The following is a 19,416-nucleotide window of genomic DNA, read 5'->3' as shown; positions in this document are numbered from 1 at the left end:
CTGTCAGTTCCCATTGTGCTGCTGGAAAAACCCTGCACACTCAGCTGTGTTTACAGCCCAGAGCACAGGACTGCAGACACGCCCCTGAGGATCCCCCAACATCGCCCTGCTCCAAAAATACAGGGTGAATTAGATGGAGACAAAGCACCATAAACCCATTTCCCCCCATGTCCTCTGTGAGGCTGCCTCCCAATTAGCCACACCAGCGCTGCTGAGGCGAGATAACAATAGAAGCCCATGTATCCCCTAAAGACCTCACTAGAGGACCTTTATTACCGTATTGATATCTTCTACATGTCACTGCTGCCCCCACTTGCCTGGCAGCATGCCCGCACATTTTATATGAGGGGAAATGAGCAGAGGGGCTGTAACTCAATACAAGAAGAAAACAGCAGGACACAGCATTAGTCTGGAATGGTACATGCTTTAATTAGTGAGATGCAGTAAGGAATAAATATAAAATATGATACAGCAAGCTGGACAGTAAATTAAAAAAAACTATTATTATGGGTGGAATTACGAAAAAATTTCTTGCAAAAATAAACTGACACCCAGTGGTATGAATAACCCTTTTCTGAGCTGACATAAAGTAAATAAAAACACTTGTCAGTGGCAGAAAAACTATTATTTAAGAAAAAGAAACAGCAGTTGCAAGCACTTCCACTGATATGTTATCCTTCAATACTTCCTTCATGCATATGCCACAATTTCACTATTGTGACTGATGTATTTTGAAATACAGAGCATCCTTTTAAGCATACAGTGCTTTAAGACAGGAATAAAAATCTAAATATTGCATTTTCAACAAGATGAAAACAATAAAGTGTTCAAGTTAGCTCACATTCTGTAGCACCACAAATGAGTTATTTCATGGACAAAATTACATTTAACTGAAGTCCAATCGTACGGAAAACACACAGTGCCTAGCTGACCTAAAAAATAAGCATACATTTAAGTTTATGTGCACGACTGTTACCAGTAAAAGACGTTTTGGTTGTCCACCCTAAACCAATGAAAACAGGTGGTTTTGGTGATTGATTGCTCATTTTTCAGCTTGAGTTGGCTATTTTAAAACATTTGTATCTTCTGTTTTTTTTAACGAATTTTGATACAATTTTAAAGCAAGACTATGTAATTTTTGAAAGAAGCAATAACAAATTCATACTTGGACAACAAAAAAAACATGAGAAATGCACCACAGCCTTGTTCAAATCAATACACAGGTTTCGTTGATGCAACTTTTCCGTAACATATGCACTATATGTTACGGAAAAGTTGCATCAACGAAACCTGTGTAACCTATTTGGCTTATATTTTAATTTTTGCTGTGTAACTAACATTACTGAGCATTTTCTGTATGATCAAAAGTTACACAGTCTCACTTTAAAGCTGGCAAATCATTTCTAACTTTTGAGACTCAATTGGATTGTTAAGGAAAAACCCTTAATAATCAAAATGATCACCTAAAATGGGAAATGCTTTTATAGTAAACATTGAAAATACAAAATGACACATTATAGCTCTGCAAGACATGATCCTGTCTTCAAAACATCTTAATTAAAATAAATCGCCACGTGGCTTAAGGCACTCTTTACCTGGCTTTGAGGCAACAAATGGCATTAAAGTGTCTTATATTTTGCATTTTTATCAAAATCCTTCATGCTTTTCCTGTTCCATGTATAAAAGACTACAGACTTTTGAAGGCTTTGTTCTGGAACTTTCAGCAGTACCAGAGGCTGGTTGTGAAGCTGAGTGAGGCTCGGCAGTAAATGGATGCGGGGTCACTCCTTCTGCAAAGCTGAGGTCAGACTCTCGGAGAGCCGGTCTGTCTGTGAGTGGTCTTAAAACACACAGCATTCATTTCATATGCCCCAGCTGTCACTGAAGTATTGGTCCTCGTCCTCTTCTTCTTCCTCTTCTTCTTCTTCCACTTCTTCTTCTTCTTCCTCTGTCCCGTTTTCCATGAGGTCGTCATCTTGTAACTCATTCCCTTCCTCCTCCTCTTCCTCTTGGAGCTGTTCAAGCATGGTTTGTAAAGTGGCTTTTACTTCCTGAACCTCCTTTTCCAACGACTGTGCGGCACGAGTTAAGGAAGAATCTGATGCTACAGACACAAACTAAGAGTCACATAAAAATATGTAAATAGTAAACATGCCAGCAGAAAAATCTCGGGGCAAATGTGACACTTGTGGCCCAGGATGGTTAATGGTAACACCAGAGGACAGACATAACGGGATGAAGTCATCAATCTCCAATTTGGCCACCAAATGGATTACTGGGACAGATCATCAAGTCATAGCCAATTTAACCCCATCCAATTCAGTATTCATGAGCTCATCTCGTCTGTGGAACCGGGAGCCGGAGTGGGGAACCAAACAAACAGACTGCCCAGTTAAATTATTCATAAACCATCGATGAAACGGGATAGAGGCTGTCATCAGTTGAGGGGATTGTTTAACCTGCTTAGAAACTCGGATTAATCGTGTGAGTGTCCATCTTAAGTGGCAAATCAAAGGGACGGCTTTGATGGCAGATGGGGCCTGATGGCTAATTTTACTGTCTGAATGGACACAGATTGTCCTCATTCATAATTAACCAACCATAAAAAAGCTTTTCATAAATACTGCAGACGGTTCGCATCACGTTTAAAGCAACATGGTCCAAATGGGACAAAAGTTCAAAATCATGTGATAGATCTTTAAATATTGTGTAGTCATTTTCTGGCTGAATTTGACAAGACAATCTATAGTAATCAGCATTTCGCTGGTCGTTAGGCAGTTTTCAGAAATGAAAAAAAAAAAAACAGTATTTTTGAAATACATTTCTCTTCCTCTCACTTCTCTGTCTCAAGCCCATCCCACCAGACGATCACTGGCTTTCATAAAGTTCATAAAGTAAGCTTTGGAGCAGCCATTTAATTCAAACATCATCTTTATGATTGTGAGCCTGATGTCATTATATAACAATTCTATACAATTATTTTCCTTTTAAGAGAAATTGTTGCTCTCAATCTCAGAAACACTTCTCCAACATATTGAACCTCTCATTTTGATACGTTTTTAATCTTTTTTCCAGGTTTCTTTGCAGTGTATACAGTTGTTGCAAATGCTGAAATACCTACTTTTAGACTATCAGGCTTATACCGAAGAGATGCTAACACTCATCTGAGTTTGTAGCCGCCAACGACACGCTCTCCCTGAAATGGCCTGTGATTGTCCAAATCTCCAATTAATGGGCTAGATTTTGTAAAGCCTGAAAACAAAGCCAAGAGGAGATGCATCAGTGTAGTTTTTAGTCAGAATTACCTAATATTGCCTACCTTACCTATCCCATCATTAAACTAACCACACTATATTATTTTTTTTCAATTCCAGTCCCTGCGGTTGTTCAATCTACCTCCTTGTATTGAGAGAGGGGACTCAATTAAGACCCTTAGAGACTGGAGGTTTGATTTTCCTGTCACTATGGCAACAGTAATATAATCCTGAGTTCAGTGTATGATCAGTTTCTGCAATCCAACATCAATATTGTGCTGTGTCTTCAGTGTCCTCTAGTGTCCGTGACACTTTTACATTGACTACAAAAGACCGGGATGAATGGCATGTAAGGACACTGCAACCGAGAGGTGGGGAGGAGCGGGCCAATCTGTCTATCACCCTCTGCCAGGATGCACTGATATCATGCAAACAGTGCAGGAGCCTGTACTGACCCCTGACAGCCCAGCAGGGGACAGGAATCTCTAATCAGATGTGAAAAAGTCTGGCTACACTTCAACAGAGAGTGAAGGGTGTAAGCCCGGCATAACGCACAGCTTTTATAGATCCTAAAATGAAATAAACATCATCAGATTAGGAAAGTATTTCTGGCAGCCGGTGATTAAAGGAGAGAAATAGGACGTGACAGAACATTAAAAACCGGTGAGATGGCAAATTATCTTCATCTTGGTGTTGAAATATTGCCTTTTCTATCCGTCTTAATAAGCTCACAGTGTAGAGGGGAAACGCGGAGGGAGAAAAACACACTAATCTATTTCCAATCATCTTTCTAATTAGCGCGGGAAATTATGTATTGTGACCTGTAATCAGCCTCAACAGTTTCATTTGAGTCATTATCATGGATATTGTAATTTCCTCCGAGCCAGATCCAGCAAGTGGAAGTGAGCAGGCAGAGGAGAGGAAAGAGAGGGGGGGTCAGCAGAAGGATGGACATTACAATATGACGAGGGCAGAGTCATTAGTGACATTCCTCTATCTGTCCTGGCGCTGCCCCTGCCGGCCGACTTTAATCTCAGCCCTTGGTGACTGGCAGCCCGCATCAAGCACTCTCTAATAACCTTGCTCGGAGTTTTACCATTTCATTTTCCGGTTGGCACGTCCAGCCTGTCAAAGAAAATCCTCTGATCCAAGTTTATCTTCAATTCCCCTTCCTGAATGGACCCATAATGTCAGATAAGACGGGTTCATTTTTCTCAAAAGCTATATTCCCAGAGCAACAGTGAGCCTAGAGGAAGTTCGGGTGTGTACTTTTGAGAGTTGGAAAGCCTCAAGGAAACTAGGTCCTGAAGATGGATGAACAGAGACAGAAACACGAACAGATAGAAAACAGTCAGTTTATATGATGTATGTATGCTTAGAGAGCAGTGAAAGGATATGGGTGAAGGCCTGATCCCGGTTCAGTATGGCCGTCTGCAATTCATCTTCCAAGGTCATTAGTCTGTCACTGATCAGCTCGCAGCGCTCTGTCAGATCTGCAGCCTCACTGCCCTCATCCTGGAAAGAAAAATGGATGAAATGATGGGTAATGAAAGGGAGGGAAGATCAGCAATTGAAGCTGTAATGGAAATAGAAAGGAATAAACACAAGAATCTAACAATAACAAGCAAAAAAAGAGAAATATGGGTTTTTTAAAACAGGTATAATAAGACAGTTGTGTAAGACACTTATAACAATGTGCTGTAACCATGTTTCTGAGCATTGCTATTGCCCATTTCCTCCCTTTTAATATCTCTTGGGACCATGTTGTTGCTCACAGTTAACTTTATGTTGAACAATGCTACAGAATTCACACAACATTATTGTGTCATGTATTGTTTGTGATATATGATAGCATTCAGACAACCTTAATTAGAACAGGCCTCTTTGCAGACATTGTGTCATAGTTTCTTCACACTTATCAAGCGAGGAGTACACAAATGCACTTTATGAAAGCAGACACGATTATGCACAGACCTAATGTTCTCGTCAAACAAACATAGTCTAATGTGACTCATAGCTTCAGGTAGAAAACATCAACTCCCTGCAGCTTTGATGTGTCACAACAATCACTGGCACATCGTGTCTATGGTCTCCGTCCCGGAATAGCACTCCTTCTAAGGTGATGTAACTTCCAAAAATAAATGTACAGCAACACCACGCCTGAGGCTTACATCTTCCCTGATGCAATTAAGGACTTAAGCAAGACTTGAAGGCAAAACAGCCCAAAGGACAAACGACTTCAAGAAAACATCATGTTTTTGTTTTGAGGCACTTAGATGAATAAACAATCATTGACACAGGTCTATTTGATGCTGGGATCCCTGCGCTCCTATATCAATAAGCTACACAGTCAACGTATAGATTGACTGGGCTGTTTGTTTGTCAAGGTTAGGATCTTCTTTGCCAGATAAGAGCCCCGTGTTTGTGCAGCTGATTGATTCTATACTTTACAGCCTCCAGTCAGCATTCGTGAGTCAATACAAACACAGGATGGAAGACAAAAGCTGGCTGTGAAGAATGACACCTTTGAAAACATCCTTTGGTACACTAACCTTTTAGCCAACCTTTCAGAAGATATTATTTTGCACCAAGTGGTGATAAAAACAATAGAAATGACTCTCTCTGCTACCTCTGCCTTTGTACGATAGAATCTCAGGCATACATAAAAAGCCACGTGAATTCCTGATACACCGCTAATGTTATTAAACTCACTTTTCTGACGCCTGTACGTGCTGGTATGGTTATTAACACAATAATGAGTGAGAGATAGCAGGTAATTGTGCATGTTCCCATGGCCCGGCACTTTGCCGCCCGGTGGGCCATACAAAGCAATGATATTGCACTGGTATTTCACTCAGGGTTGTAATTGTTTAGGCGAACAATAAAGTAGCTGAGTTAATTTAAAACAAGCTTATAATTAACCAGTGTTTTTGTTTTCATAGATTGATGCCCTGCAAGGAAGTGAGCGGGTCCACACAGTGATCAGTTTATAAGACTGTCTACAAGGTCATTTATAAATATGTGCAGTGACAGTATGAGGTCTATCTGTAACTGTGTCCTAATTATGTACTACGCACAACTCAATGGTTTGGGGATGTTTTCTCACTGGCAAAGTGACATATTTACTAAAAAAGAGTAAAAGAAACTCCTTTCTGTTCTCACAAAGTATCCTTGAGGTCTGACAACCATCTGGAAATGTTTTTCATGGCCCAATTCCATACTAAATATGCGTATAGTATCTGCTATTATAGTCTGTATTCAAGAAATCAACATACTTAACGTTTTTATACAAACAGGACATGATACAATACATGTGCTTTTAAACATCGATCAGCCCACACTTAAAAATGTCACTGACAATTAAACTTTGCAAAGAGAAAGCTTTTTTGTTTTAAAAACTGAATTATTCTATTTTATTTATTTGTCTCACAAGCATTCACAGATGACCACCTTATTTATTATCATTTTTAAATATATCCTTGTTCAATTTCTTTCGTTAAACATATAAATCAGTCATTAAGTAAAAACTAAGTAACCCCATGTAAAGTGCTAAAACAAAAGTCGTTAATGCTCACATTCATTGTGGGACAATAATGTCCATCAGCAATTCACTCGAAAATAAAAGATTAATTTTCATAATGAAAGTTTTGAGTGTACTATATTTGATCACTTCTAACTTTGTAACACAATGCACAATTACCGACCATTGTTATAAAATATCAATCTTTTTCTTTGTGAATTTTGAAGTTGCAGTTTGATTGACGTCACTTGTAGTTGACCTAATTACCTGTTAGTTATACTTACTGTAATAACAATATTCTTTACGTACAATTAGTATGGAGAAAGGAATTGTGGCTACGCAATAATCTCCTCGAACATGCTTTCATTATTATAACTACCTGATTAACAAATCTAATCAAAGCCGCCGGATGTACTAAATGTATTTATAGGTGTACGTTACTGTGGATCAGTATGAAGAGGGGGATGTAAGAAAGGACCTTGAGAGGATAAAAGAACAATTAGTAGAGATTACAAGAGAATGGAGTTTTGCAAAGACACACACTTGCACACATGCACACCAATCAATCTCCATTGTGTCAGCAGGGCAGCGGCTTGGCAGCGGCTAAGTGGAAATCATTTACTTAAAGTCATTATGTAAAGTAGAAAGAGGTCGGACACTGAGAGGCAGAGAATCCCGCTCCTCCACAGCGCTATCACAACACCATCAAGACTCAGATAGTATATTTAACAGCCATTACAAAGTGATGCATCAGCTACAGTAAGTTCTCATAAATCCAATGTAATTCAAAGTTACGGTGCACTGTCCCATACCTTGGGCATAAGCCCGAACTGACATTTAGTTAATGTTGCTAAGCCTGTCAAGTTGTATTATATGTAGGTAGATTTACTATCAAACTTCTGACAAACAACTGGTTCTCATACCGATGGAGACGAGCTATTCATTACTAACCAGAGTCAGTAGATTTTCACAAAAAACTAATAAATATAACTTGCTAGTTAACTGGCTTAAAAAAAAGGGTCTTAGATATGCTCTTGATGATAACACATGATACATTTTTCTAAAAGGGGTCTAAAGACACATGAGCATTTCTATGTTTCCTCAGTCCTATGTTCTCTAGGTTATTCTCATTTTAAAATGACACACCATATTTAGTTTTCATGCATGAATCGTCAATTGTGTGTTCCATTGTGTCAATATGTTGAAATCCCGCTTGCTGATGTTATACTCCTTATAGCATGCCCTCACATTGTGGGGCAAGACAGTTTTTCTTGACTTTAGACATTGATAAATCCCTTCAACAGATTTCTAACATTCAAACGCATTTGAAACATCGATAATTTATTATTCTTTTATCATTCATCTCATACCATAAAGACTCATGGAGCATAGGAATGACTCGAAACATGTCGCAAGACGTTTGCATCCTCACTAGTTGCTGATTTATTACGACAACATTAAAATAAGTAGTCCTATTGTATTATAGTGGTTAGTTCATCCTAGTATCATACAGCAAGTGAAAAGTGAAGAAAGCAAGAATAGACCTGTATATTGTTCTATCATAACCCTGTTTGGCTACTTAGCCTACAAGGAAGACAGAGGTCAAGTTTTGCTTTTATTGTTGTATTTTCAAGCGGTATGTTTTTAATTTGTTGTGGTCCTGCCTGATGCTCACCTTATTTGATAGCGCCCACAGGATTGTTGACATCCACCTGGATGCATCTTATTATTTATAGTCACATGTATTTTAAAGCTTTTGGAAATGTATTATCTTTTCAATTTACACACGACATCTATTGCATATATGTCCGTCCTGGGAGAGGGATCCCTCTTCTGTTGCTCTCCCTGAGGTTTCTCCAATTTCCCCCCATTAACTGTGGGGTATATTTGGAAGGTTTCCCTTGTACGATGTGAGGTTCCAAGGACAGAGGGTGTCGTATTCATATTCTGTACAAACTTTAAGTCCACTGAGACAAATGTAAAATGTGTGATATTGGGCTATATAAATAAACTTGGATCGATTGACTGACTGTTAAGAAAAGGAGGAGCACTAATTGATGATTCTGTTATCTCATGTAATGAGTTACCGTGGGTCGCTGGATGAGCATTGGAAGTATCGCATGGCTAGGTTATAAGCTAGTTAGATATGCTAACATTTGCAGCTTACATTAGAAGAGATTAACACACCATTACGTAATCCATTCCTTATGATTTTGACTCAGGTATCACCTCTATAAATACTCTTGCTTCCACTAAAGCCTTATGCACATTGCTTCACATGTGGAGAAATCTAATGTTAGACGATTATGAAACTAGGATAAAACATGTATCAATTTTTTTCAGCCTCACATCAGTGTATTGTAGATTAAAATCCTGTATGGGACACGTCCCTTATAAATACAGGTACTATTTGGCTACCAGGTGTGAATGAATAATATAAATGTATGAATTTAAAGCAGGGATGTGAGGAATGGATAGTCCATGTTCAGCAAACTCTCCCCTGCTTAAATAAAGGTACATGTGCAGACTCAGACGTTCAGCGACCAGCCGACGCTCCTCATGGAGATCAGTATTGATCCGAGTGTCCAAAAGGCGACAGAGGTCATGTTTAAGTCGAGGTCAACTAATGGATTGTTCTTTGTCAGAGTCAGCCCAGCGTCAATGCAACTGACACTTTAATTACACTGATAACATTCCAGCATACAGCGACAGTATTATCGTTACCAACCTCTGGGTGAATGTCCTCCATGCAGAACAAAAACTCCTCCAATTTCTGCAACAAAAGGGAAACATTTGTTGAGGCCACACACTTGCTCATGAATGATTGAAAACGCAATTATGTTTGCTGTGTACTGTATGTGTGCAGCATCATCATAATGAGAAGAGGTTGTAATTATTCATCACCAAAACTGAGGAGAAAATAGATTAACTGGCTCATCTGTACTGCAGGTTTTCCATTGTTATTATTCAAAGTGTGTAATTGTACATTCTTCACTAAGGAAGCCAGTAATTACTGTACCTATTGGAGGCTAACATTGTTTGTAGCTTCAGGGTGAATACAGAAGAAAGGCAACAACAAATAATAATCATCAAAGTTTTAATTAATATTTTTGAATCAAATGTGAGGTGTTTGTAACTTCACGCCCTCCTCGTTTTGCTCCCCAGTAAACACAACTCTTCGTACAGTATCTGAGATCTTTTTGCTACAAATTCTTAACCAGCCACACAGATTGGATCTTTTTCTCTTTCCAATTACATCCATCTCACAGCAACATGTAATCTGTCCCATGCAGTTTTGTGAAGATTTTCTGGCATCCAACTGAAAATATACTCTTCTTTTGTCTGTGGCCTTGAGATGAAAAGACTCTTATCTACCAAACAAGCAGGACATTTTTGATACGTGGGTCCTTGAATATTCTTAAAAACAAAGTAAAAATCGCACTTTACATATGCAGAAAAATACTAAGTGGCGGAAATGTGGGAATAATAGTAGAGGACGTTTTTCTAAATCATTTTTTCATAAGAAATAACTGAGCATGCTATTGCTTCTCCGTCCATGAACTACAATGATTAGTAGTTAGGTAGGTATTATTAATGACTGTATTTTGTGCAAATTCAAAGCAAAATTGTGAGTCATTCTAAAATGTCTAAATTAAGCAGTACTGGTGTTTGGAAATTCTAGGATTTATGCTTGTATTTCTGCAGCCCCAAGATAAACATGTTGCTACATGGTGGGATTCTAGCTTAAAGGGACACAGAAAGTATTGGTGCTGGTATGAGACAAAAGTGAGGAATGGTAGGGCTGTCTCACCTTTTTAGTTATTGGAGAAATGTTAGGAGGGGCGAGGCTTTAGGAGGAGAAAGAAAAGCAGAGAGAAACAAAAGGGAAAAGCAGAAGATGGATCCATGCAGTTTGGAAAATGCGGTCAGGCAGAGCAAGGAAAGAAGATATTGATGCAAAGTTTATATTTATGTTTGCAGAGAGAGACTATGAGAGGTTAAGAGGACTGTAGGAACTGTAGGATAATTACATATGAGAAGGAAGTTTCACAGCTTGAAGTTTTAAAACTTTCAAGTGGAAATTCTGCCAAGAGCACTTAGTAAATTGACAAATATTTGCTTATGGCCACAGTCCAGTAAATCCATACTGTAAAAAGTACGTTTAAAATTAAAGCCAAGCGTACAAAATATAGTCTCACAAAACACGTCTGGCAAGTGTGCTATTTTTTGTATTATTGCTGGCTGCGTGGCTTTGTTCCTATCTTAGGCGAGTCTGTCAGACTACGTAGGCGGAGGAAAGTGTGAGAAGAGGAGAGAATGAGTTGGACTCTGCCCTGAGGCAGTGGACCTCAACTCACTGTGGGATAGTCCAGCAGAGGGCTTGCAAAAACACACACACACACACGCACATGCATACACACAAACACATCATTCCTACTAAACGCATGCAGTCATGCAGAAAGAGACTCTTAAATCTGTACAACGTTGAATGAGGCTCTTCAAAAAAGCCAAATATATTTCCAAATGATTGCCTCCCCAACGCCTACATTTTCCTAGTTTAGAAATACCTCCGGGCTGAAGTGTTAAGTCTGCTGCTCATCTCGCTGTAGCCGACAGACTTTTATGTTCTGACAACAGCTGAACTGAAAATGTCCGCTCCAGTCAAGTGGTAAGACTGACCGAGCAGGCACACTCAGGTTTCACAATTCGGTGAAACAGAAAAAGAAGGGGAAAAGCAAGGGAATCTAAAAAAAAGCTGTTCTATATTGACCTTTCAGTGGAAAATAGGTGTTATGTGTAAAAACTATGGAGACATAGTTGCATTACCTTGGTGAACTCTGAGTTCTGTAGGTTAGCCTCGGGACACCAGCGCCCTCCCAACGCAGTCAGCATGGCGCAGTCTTCTTCTTCTTTGGTGCTCGGCTGGTTCGGAGGATAACCTTCTGCAGTGGGTAGGTCTTCCATGTCTCCTCCACTGCAGCTGGGAGTCCGCAGCTGCAGGCCTCGCAGGAACAGGTGACACGCTTCCAGGTCGGCTTCCCAGATCCGCTCCAAGCCTGGGCAGCCACAGCTATAGAGAGAAACAGAACACGATACAATGTGATATAACATATGATATATTATATGAAACATTTGAACTAACAAACAAGAGTTGAATCTCATACGATTTTCAGCCAAGATGGTGGGGAAGATGACAAAAACAGGGATTGAATCATCTCGAATGGAGCCTATTTGTATTGGGTCACAACATACCAGATATGAAACAAATGTGCAGATGCTCCTATTACTATTTCTATGGATGTCAGTTTTTTTAGCCGTGACAAAGAGCGAAATAAAGCCTGCAACAAACTAGGCATTGCTTGTATTTAACCTAGCACATTCAAAGCTAGTTTTGAGGAGTGAAGAGTTGGCAGTCTGCAGTTTTTTTTTTTTAAGTTTGAATTTCGGTGCAACCACCTGAGGCCCTTCAGCATACAACCATTAATATGCACAATATCAGACTCATGGTTCAGCCATTATGTGGGATTAGCTGTGGACAGATAGGTATAGCAGGTATAGCAGTCATATTTGTTACAAAACAACAAAGTTAAAACAGTAATACATGCATATTTCAAATGTCATGTGTTAAAATAACTATTTGCCATTTTGGTAAATGCACTTTGTTCCTTTCTTGCAGAGAATTAGATGAGATGATCGATATCAGTCCTGTTTGTCCCTTAAGTATTGACCTGATACACAGACACAATTAGCTTAGCTTAGTAAAGCAAAGATTGGAGGCAGGAGAAAACGATGTTTAACCACATGGGTTAACACAACTTATACAACCTGTATATTATGTTAATGTAATGTATGGTTTGGAGATATAGAAATTCCTCTACTGACGATATTGCCTTAAGAAAAAGTGTGGTATACAAAATGTCTGTAAAAAAAAAACGACGAATAAATAAATAAATAAAATGTAGTAATGTTAATTAACATATCTTGTCTTATCTCTTCTTTTTATCATGCAGATAAAAAGTAAGCATGCTCACAAGATTTATAGTTTAGTATCGTATAGAATAGTAAAGAATAGTTGGTACGATGCACAAAATAAAGGAAAAAACTGAAAATACACCGAAGTGCATCTGAGCTAAGTAGTTGTAAAGGCACATTAAAGGACATCTTTATTAACATCTCTATGATAAAGCACTGACAAAAGAGTGATGAGGGGAGTTGTAAGTCCATTCAGAGGATGTAATGTGAGTGAATGTCTTCTTTGTAGGCTGCCCTTTTCTTCAAAGAGAAAAGAAGAGAGAGCCTGGATGTGATCATCTGTGCTGGGGTCAGTGAGCAGGAGTTCAGGGGGAGGACAGGAACATTGCTTTTTGTTTATCTACTCAGTGAGTTACTATCCGTCATCCTTTCTCACTCTCCCTGCCCTGACCCTTGTGACACCCCCAATGGAAGCTTCAGGAGTAAAAACTGAGGAGGACAATTAAAGCTGTTACATGTGATTGAATGTATTATTCAGAAAATGAGCGACACGGGTCACTGACCGGTAGACTTCTCCGTCCATTGTTCCATTATTTAGGTTGAGCTGGTCCCTGTGTGAAAGCAAGAGTACAGCAGACACTTTTTGGTAACTGACAGTCCAGCATGGTGACGGTTCAGCTGAGGGGAGGGAGGTTTGTTCTCCATTCATAACATCACTCCTTTTTCACCATTAACGTTAAATGAAAACTCCTGTACTGGCTCAAATTTGAGACCTCTGACCTTTTCAAAAATGCATTTTTATTCTCCTTCTTTCAGTGACCTTTAGATAACAAATCCCCTCCCAAATAACTAAGCTCTTGGGGGACATTTAAATAACCAGTTCCATTGATCTTAACAATTCTGCCATTTATTATGGTTTGAGAGAAATGAAAATGCTAATGTTCAACACTAAAGAGCAGAAATGTGTCTTTGCTAGGAGCTATGTATCCAGGAATACAAACTAAAGCTGACAGGATGCAGGGACAGAGACGAGGGTTATGTCCATGCAGTAAGAAGAAGAAATGTCTACAATCTCTTTGTTTTTGCCCATTTCCCAACCCAGGAGGAGGTTCTCTGTCACAATCAGTCATTCTCACATCGACGGATTCCATACTCCAAGCACACAGTTATATACCGTATAAGCCCTGATAATATATTCACTATTTTCACCTGTAGAGTGCCTCCTTGCTGTGCAGTTAGATTTGATAAATTGCTCGTTCCCCATCATACGTAAACAAAACTCAAAAGCAAAAAAACGATCAAACAATAATATTGTTTAATCTCTCCCTCTGTTCCTTCCACTCTCTCACGGTGATGAGGGCCCCCTGAAAATTGAATGCCACTTGTTTTCCAGCCCATCTCCTGCCTGAAAAGGCTGCCAACGCACGCCTCTCAGCCGTTCTCTAACCTTCATTTGGCACACAGACAATAGAAAAATTGCTCCGCTCGGCGCCCCTGCCCTCGCCAATTCGCTACTCAACGCCGCCGCTTCTGAATGCTGCTAAAGTGGGGACGCACCCAGTGAGCCATGCCATTGTTATTTGTCTCTTCTGAAGTGCACACACACAGTTATGGGTGGGCACACATGTGTTAACTTACACACATACTCATAAATCATCCTCTGTGGGGATTCAGTCTGCAATCGTACAATCCTCCAAAAATGTCAAAGCAGGCCTCATCTATCACAATGGCTTCTCTTCAACGACAAACACAATTTGTTAAAAGTTAGTGGCATTGGCATTAGGGTTCTTTGTTCTGATAATGCAGACAACACGTCAGCTTCTAAGCATCTCTGTGATGCTGGCCTCCTGGTGCCCGTCGGTAAGAACCTCGCTCTGGGGTTAATTGGTGGCAGCCGCTCGGCCTGCCATCTGACAGTGGCAGTGTGTGGGCGTGCTGCTCCGCTGACGGCACAGTAATAAGAAGGAGAGACAGGCAGGCACACTCTTTCTACAGTCTCTCACCACCCCCTCCGACTCCCCCTATGGGACTGCTGACTGACAGGACTGCTCTTTCTCCTTAAGGCATTACGTGCAGACAGGCAGAGGAAGGATTATAAATAAAACTGGTAGGAAGGAGCAGTGGTCCGGTCCTGCTGCTGACAGTAGGTGTAGTTAGACCTCTCCAGAGGGAGAAGTATTCTGAACTCCACCCAGAATCAGATCATTTGTTCAGCTCCATCTTCAGCTGCATCTTCACGTGTCACACATGAAAACAAATGACTAACAGCCACTATCGTCAGTCACAGCTGGATTTGTTTTTTTGCTATCTAAAGATAACTCATTTCCCTGCCTACTACTACCCTGAATAAAAATGAAATTAATGCGACTTTCACCTGTAGTTTAATGCCAGCGCTTCTGATTTCAAGCATCCCCAAAAGCCATGAGCACAATAGAAATCCACACCTTTTAAGCCAAAAGGAGACGTTAACATGTTCGCCTAAAACATGCAACATTTCAAATAACACTTGCCGCGGAGAGGTGCTAATACTACAGGGAAATGCATGGGGGTGACTACCTTATGAGGTGTGATGGTGAACTGAAAGGTTTGTAAGGTGGGTGGCTTGGTGTCTGGGGAGGTTTTACAGCTGAAAGCTGAGCAACCAATGTCCCTTTGTTAGAAACACTGTTGTGTACATTCACTGTTGTGTACATTCACAGTTGTGTACGTTAAGAGTGATAAGAGAGGGGTTTTTTCACACCCTTCTTCGAGGCTCGCAATTTTAATGACTTCTACACCAGTTGCATTGTGTCCATTAAATATGATAAATGACATCCAAATCTCAACAGAAGAGCGCATAAATGTAGGAAATATTCGAAAGGCATTTCCTAATTAAACATCTACATAATGTATTAACAAGTGTGCGCTGCTGCTAATCTGAATAAAATGTTTTTTTGTTCTGGTGACACACTTACAGCATCTGTGCTGCTCTAACATCCTGTTCTAGTCTTTAGCAAAGAAGAGATAATTGTTTTTTTCAACACCATCCGTCTCCACAGAGACGAGACATCTCACCAGTACTTATCTGCCTCTGTCCTCCCTTCTCCCCCTCCTCTTCTCCTCACCTCCCATCACCACTGCACTCCATCAACAGTAATGTACATTAGAGTGATCAAATTTACAGTGGGTGATGGGTGCATGCGGCTATCCAAATGTGTGTGTGTATGTGTGTGTATGTGCACATGTGGTGACAATTGGCCGTTCAATCTTGCCGAATATGTGTCACTGTGCCAGACTGGGCCTGGGGGGAGCTACTGGTCCTCGCCCGGGAAGTAAAGCTGCATTTGTAATTTGATGTGCACTGCCTCTGGTGAAATACGCTGATGCAAAGCTGGAGAGCCAATTTATGTACAGCTTATAGAATGTGATGGGCAGAAAAAGTAGTTTACAGTACCCAATGCCCAAGAAGCTGTCCCTTCAATGTGATTTGTTCTTCAAAAGTGATGTTGTTAGATACATGTGATCAGTTATCCGATGGTGAAACTAAAAGGTAGGATCACAGGATATACTGTAAACAACCAGTAGCCGGCTTTTACTAATGCATTATAGTTGTATTGATATTGGTTGACTTAAAAAGGCTTCCTGGATTTAAAATCTCACAGGTTTAGCATTAAATCCTTTACTGATATAGTTATTTAAAGGTCACTAATTTACACATGAAGCTCAGAAGTACTCTTTTCATGATGATGTCATCGGGGTTATCTCAGCTTGGGCTTGGAGACTTCTGCCTGTGACCAGCAGCTCTATAGATTGCTCTTAGTCTTTGAAGATAAATTCCCCTTTGGTGGCCACATTTTATCTGACATTTCTAGTGTTCAAGTGTTTGTGACATTGTGTGTTTATGTTATTTCATTACATTATAAGACATGGTATTTAGCTGTTGCTTTTAGCTGTTATACAAACTGGAAGGGTGGAAACACATAGGCGTTTACCAGGCAGGAAGAGTATACACGGGCATTGAGCTGCAATCTGGGAATAGTAATGTGAGACTGACCGTTGAGCGGCCCAGACCAAGCAAGGAGGCAGAGAAAGAACGTCCAAAATACAACCCGGTGTGGGCATTTATTACACCATACATATGATATGACACACACAGCCTCAATCCTGCTATGGTTTCATTGAGCACAGCCTGCAGGCACCAGGATCTCACACACACACACTACCACTCTCACAAGACACAGCACCTAAATACACCCACAGACTAAGACACAGGTGAGGGGAGGAGCAAACACAGGGCACCAGGTGCACACAATCAACAGCCACAGACATGGGGGAAGGGGAACACTTTTAACATAAACCAGCAAACAGAGACAGACAAACTAAAACACAGACAGATGCACAAACTACATACATTTCGCCACCTACAAAACTACACAATCCGTAACGGAGGCCGAGATCTATGGGCCCAGAGATCACCTCCGTTACAAGTAAGATACAGCATATTTTGATAAGTTCATACAGTAGTGCAAAATTAAAGTTATTTGACCACTCTTTTGAGGCTGCCACCAGCAGTTGTATACAATAGATCACCCTGTCTGTCGGTCAGTCCAAACATTTCTCATTGTGACCAAGCAGGCCACAACTTGGCATGGCGGTCAAGTGTGTGTGAATTCACAAATGCATGGATGCATGTGCGTAGTTGGTCGAAGCCATTGCAAGTTTTTCCTGTTGATATAACTTTGCTGTGCACATTTCTTTTAAAGTTTCTGAGTTGGAGGCTTGTTATGGTGTGATGAGTCTATATATGCTGTGGTTGTACCCAGTCTGTAAAATACTTCTTCTAGTCTACCTCTTCTGTCATTGCATAGACAGATACTCTCAACAACTTTCAAATCAAAACACAAAGCGGCCATCTGCCCTAGTGACTGAAAAGGTCCCGGCCTTTCCTCCCTGCTGGGCACTGAGATCGCAGCCATGTTACTCCTTGACCAAGCAGAGCTGCAGCCTGTGTAACCCTCAACAACAAACAGTATTGCAGAATGAGACTGGCTTCTGGCTCCCATCCAAAAGACGTGACCCTGCCTCTCTAAGCATGCAACACAGAAATCCACCCCCTCTCACAAAAACAACAAACAAAAACATGGGGAGAGCAGACAAACAGGATTTCTGAAAATATAGGCTTTTCCAGGCTCAAAACAAGTCTAGACAGAATAACCTTTCCCCTCTGAACGTTTAGGAAGAACAAACTCGGTACAAAGCACACCTCATGTGGTGTACACAAAAAACTCTTATCTATTTTCCATATGTAAAACCGAAATGAATCTTTAATGCTGCAGAGTAAGATAGGTTTCTGCCTGACTCTGTCCCACATGCGCAGTTAGAAAAAAAGTCAGCCTCTCAGTACATCACAATCCTGTTGTGTAACAGTCAGACGTGCTGGGCGACCACCCGCAACACAACAGACCTGTCCTCTGTGATTTAGGGCCGCTGAGACGCAGATAGAAACAGTGGAGATATTTTGATGTTTTGTCTAAAATAGTTTACACAGCAGGGGGGGTGGAAACTGAGCTGAAGTGGAGGTATAGAAAATAACAGGTAAAGACAATATGTGAAAAGGTGGGAAGAGGAAGACAAATTGTGCAGGTGAGAGACGGAGTGAAATGTGAGAAAGAAGCTCTGGGAGAAAACGGAATAATAAAAAGGTGTGAGTGCATGGTGGCGGCTGAGGTGATTTATTTGGGGGGTGGAAGGGTGGTGTTCTGGTTAGAGGACAGCCAAGGCTGGAGGAATTCCTTGGAGCCTGTTGTTCTGTATATCCGTTTGGTTTGTTTTTTTCTATTATGTTTCTACAAAAAAATTGAAATGGCAGAAAACATTCTTACCTTTGTAATCTGTCCTCCAAAAGCCTGATGTACTCGGTAGTGTTCTCTTTGAGCCGGCTTTCTGCATGGAGAGGAGCAGAGGGAACAACAGCCTGTTACTCATACTTTTATTAGCCATGATGGGGTAACCTAGCAACAAATCACAGCTCTAATACGATTAAAACTGAATTGTCATTAGCTATTTTATATATGGGCTGTGCCTTACGCTGAGAACCTGCAACAGTGCAGTACAGTACAAAGGCCCAGCTGGCTCTCTCTTAAGACAAACACACAATCGAGGAAAGATCATTCCCACTGCTCCGAGAGGGGATACAATTGGAGACGGCCTGAGGATAAAAGGGGACTCTAACATGGCATAGGTCCTTATACAGCGCCAGATTTTCTGTGCGGCATGAAGTTGGATAGATAGCTTCTGTTGCTTCCTGCGCCCTCCTGCCAGAAGTGAGCTGTGCCTGAGGAGGCAGACGCAGGCTGGCTGGGTGTTAGTCAGGATGGGGAGGAGGGCAATCTGAACGCCGCTAATGAGCTCATGTATGAAACATGAGAATATGCCCCCCGCAGCGGCAGGTCTTTGAACACAATAGGATGCACTTATATCAAATTGTGGGCTGCATATATATGCGCACACAGGCTATAATGTTCGATACTACCCTCCTCCTTCTTCCCACTGAAATCCACACTCACAACAAGCTGTCCTAAAGAATTTTCCCATCCCAGCATCTGTACAACTCAACATGAGAATCAGTGCTTTCCCACACTCTGGTGGGGTACATTAGGCTATTTTTCAGACATTACTTTATCAGTGCTA

General features: G+C 40.7%; 1 protein-coding gene across 1 annotated transcript; it reads right to left on the bottom strand.

The window, feature by feature from the left end:
- Positions 1–696: 696 nt before the first annotated feature.
- Positions 697–18,671, bottom strand: LOC104960288 (rho GTPase-activating protein gacV-like). Its single transcript, XM_010788271.1, has 5 exons — positions 18,609–18,671; positions 11,602–11,845; positions 9,503–9,547; positions 4,652–4,769; positions 697–2,074 (listed from the first exon to the last, which is right to left on the bottom strand). The coding sequence occupies exons 2-5, from the start codon at positions 11,737–11,739 to the stop codon at positions 1,863–1,865; spliced, it is 513 nt and encodes a 170-aa protein (XP_010786573.1). The 5' UTR covers positions 11,740–11,845; positions 18,609–18,671; the 3' UTR covers positions 697–1,862.
- Between the last annotated feature and the right edge of the window lie 745 nt (positions 18,672–19,416).

Source organism: Notothenia coriiceps, unplaced genomic scaffold (assembly GCF_000735185.1).
Source record: "Notothenia coriiceps isolate Sejong01 unplaced genomic scaffold, NC01 NC01_scaffold00031845, whole genome shotgun sequence".
Classification (NCBI taxonomy): domain Eukaryota; kingdom Metazoa; phylum Chordata; class Actinopteri; order Perciformes; family Nototheniidae; genus Notothenia; species Notothenia coriiceps.
Note: the sequence above shows the minus strand (reverse complement) of the source record. Positions and strands in the feature narration are given on the sequence as shown.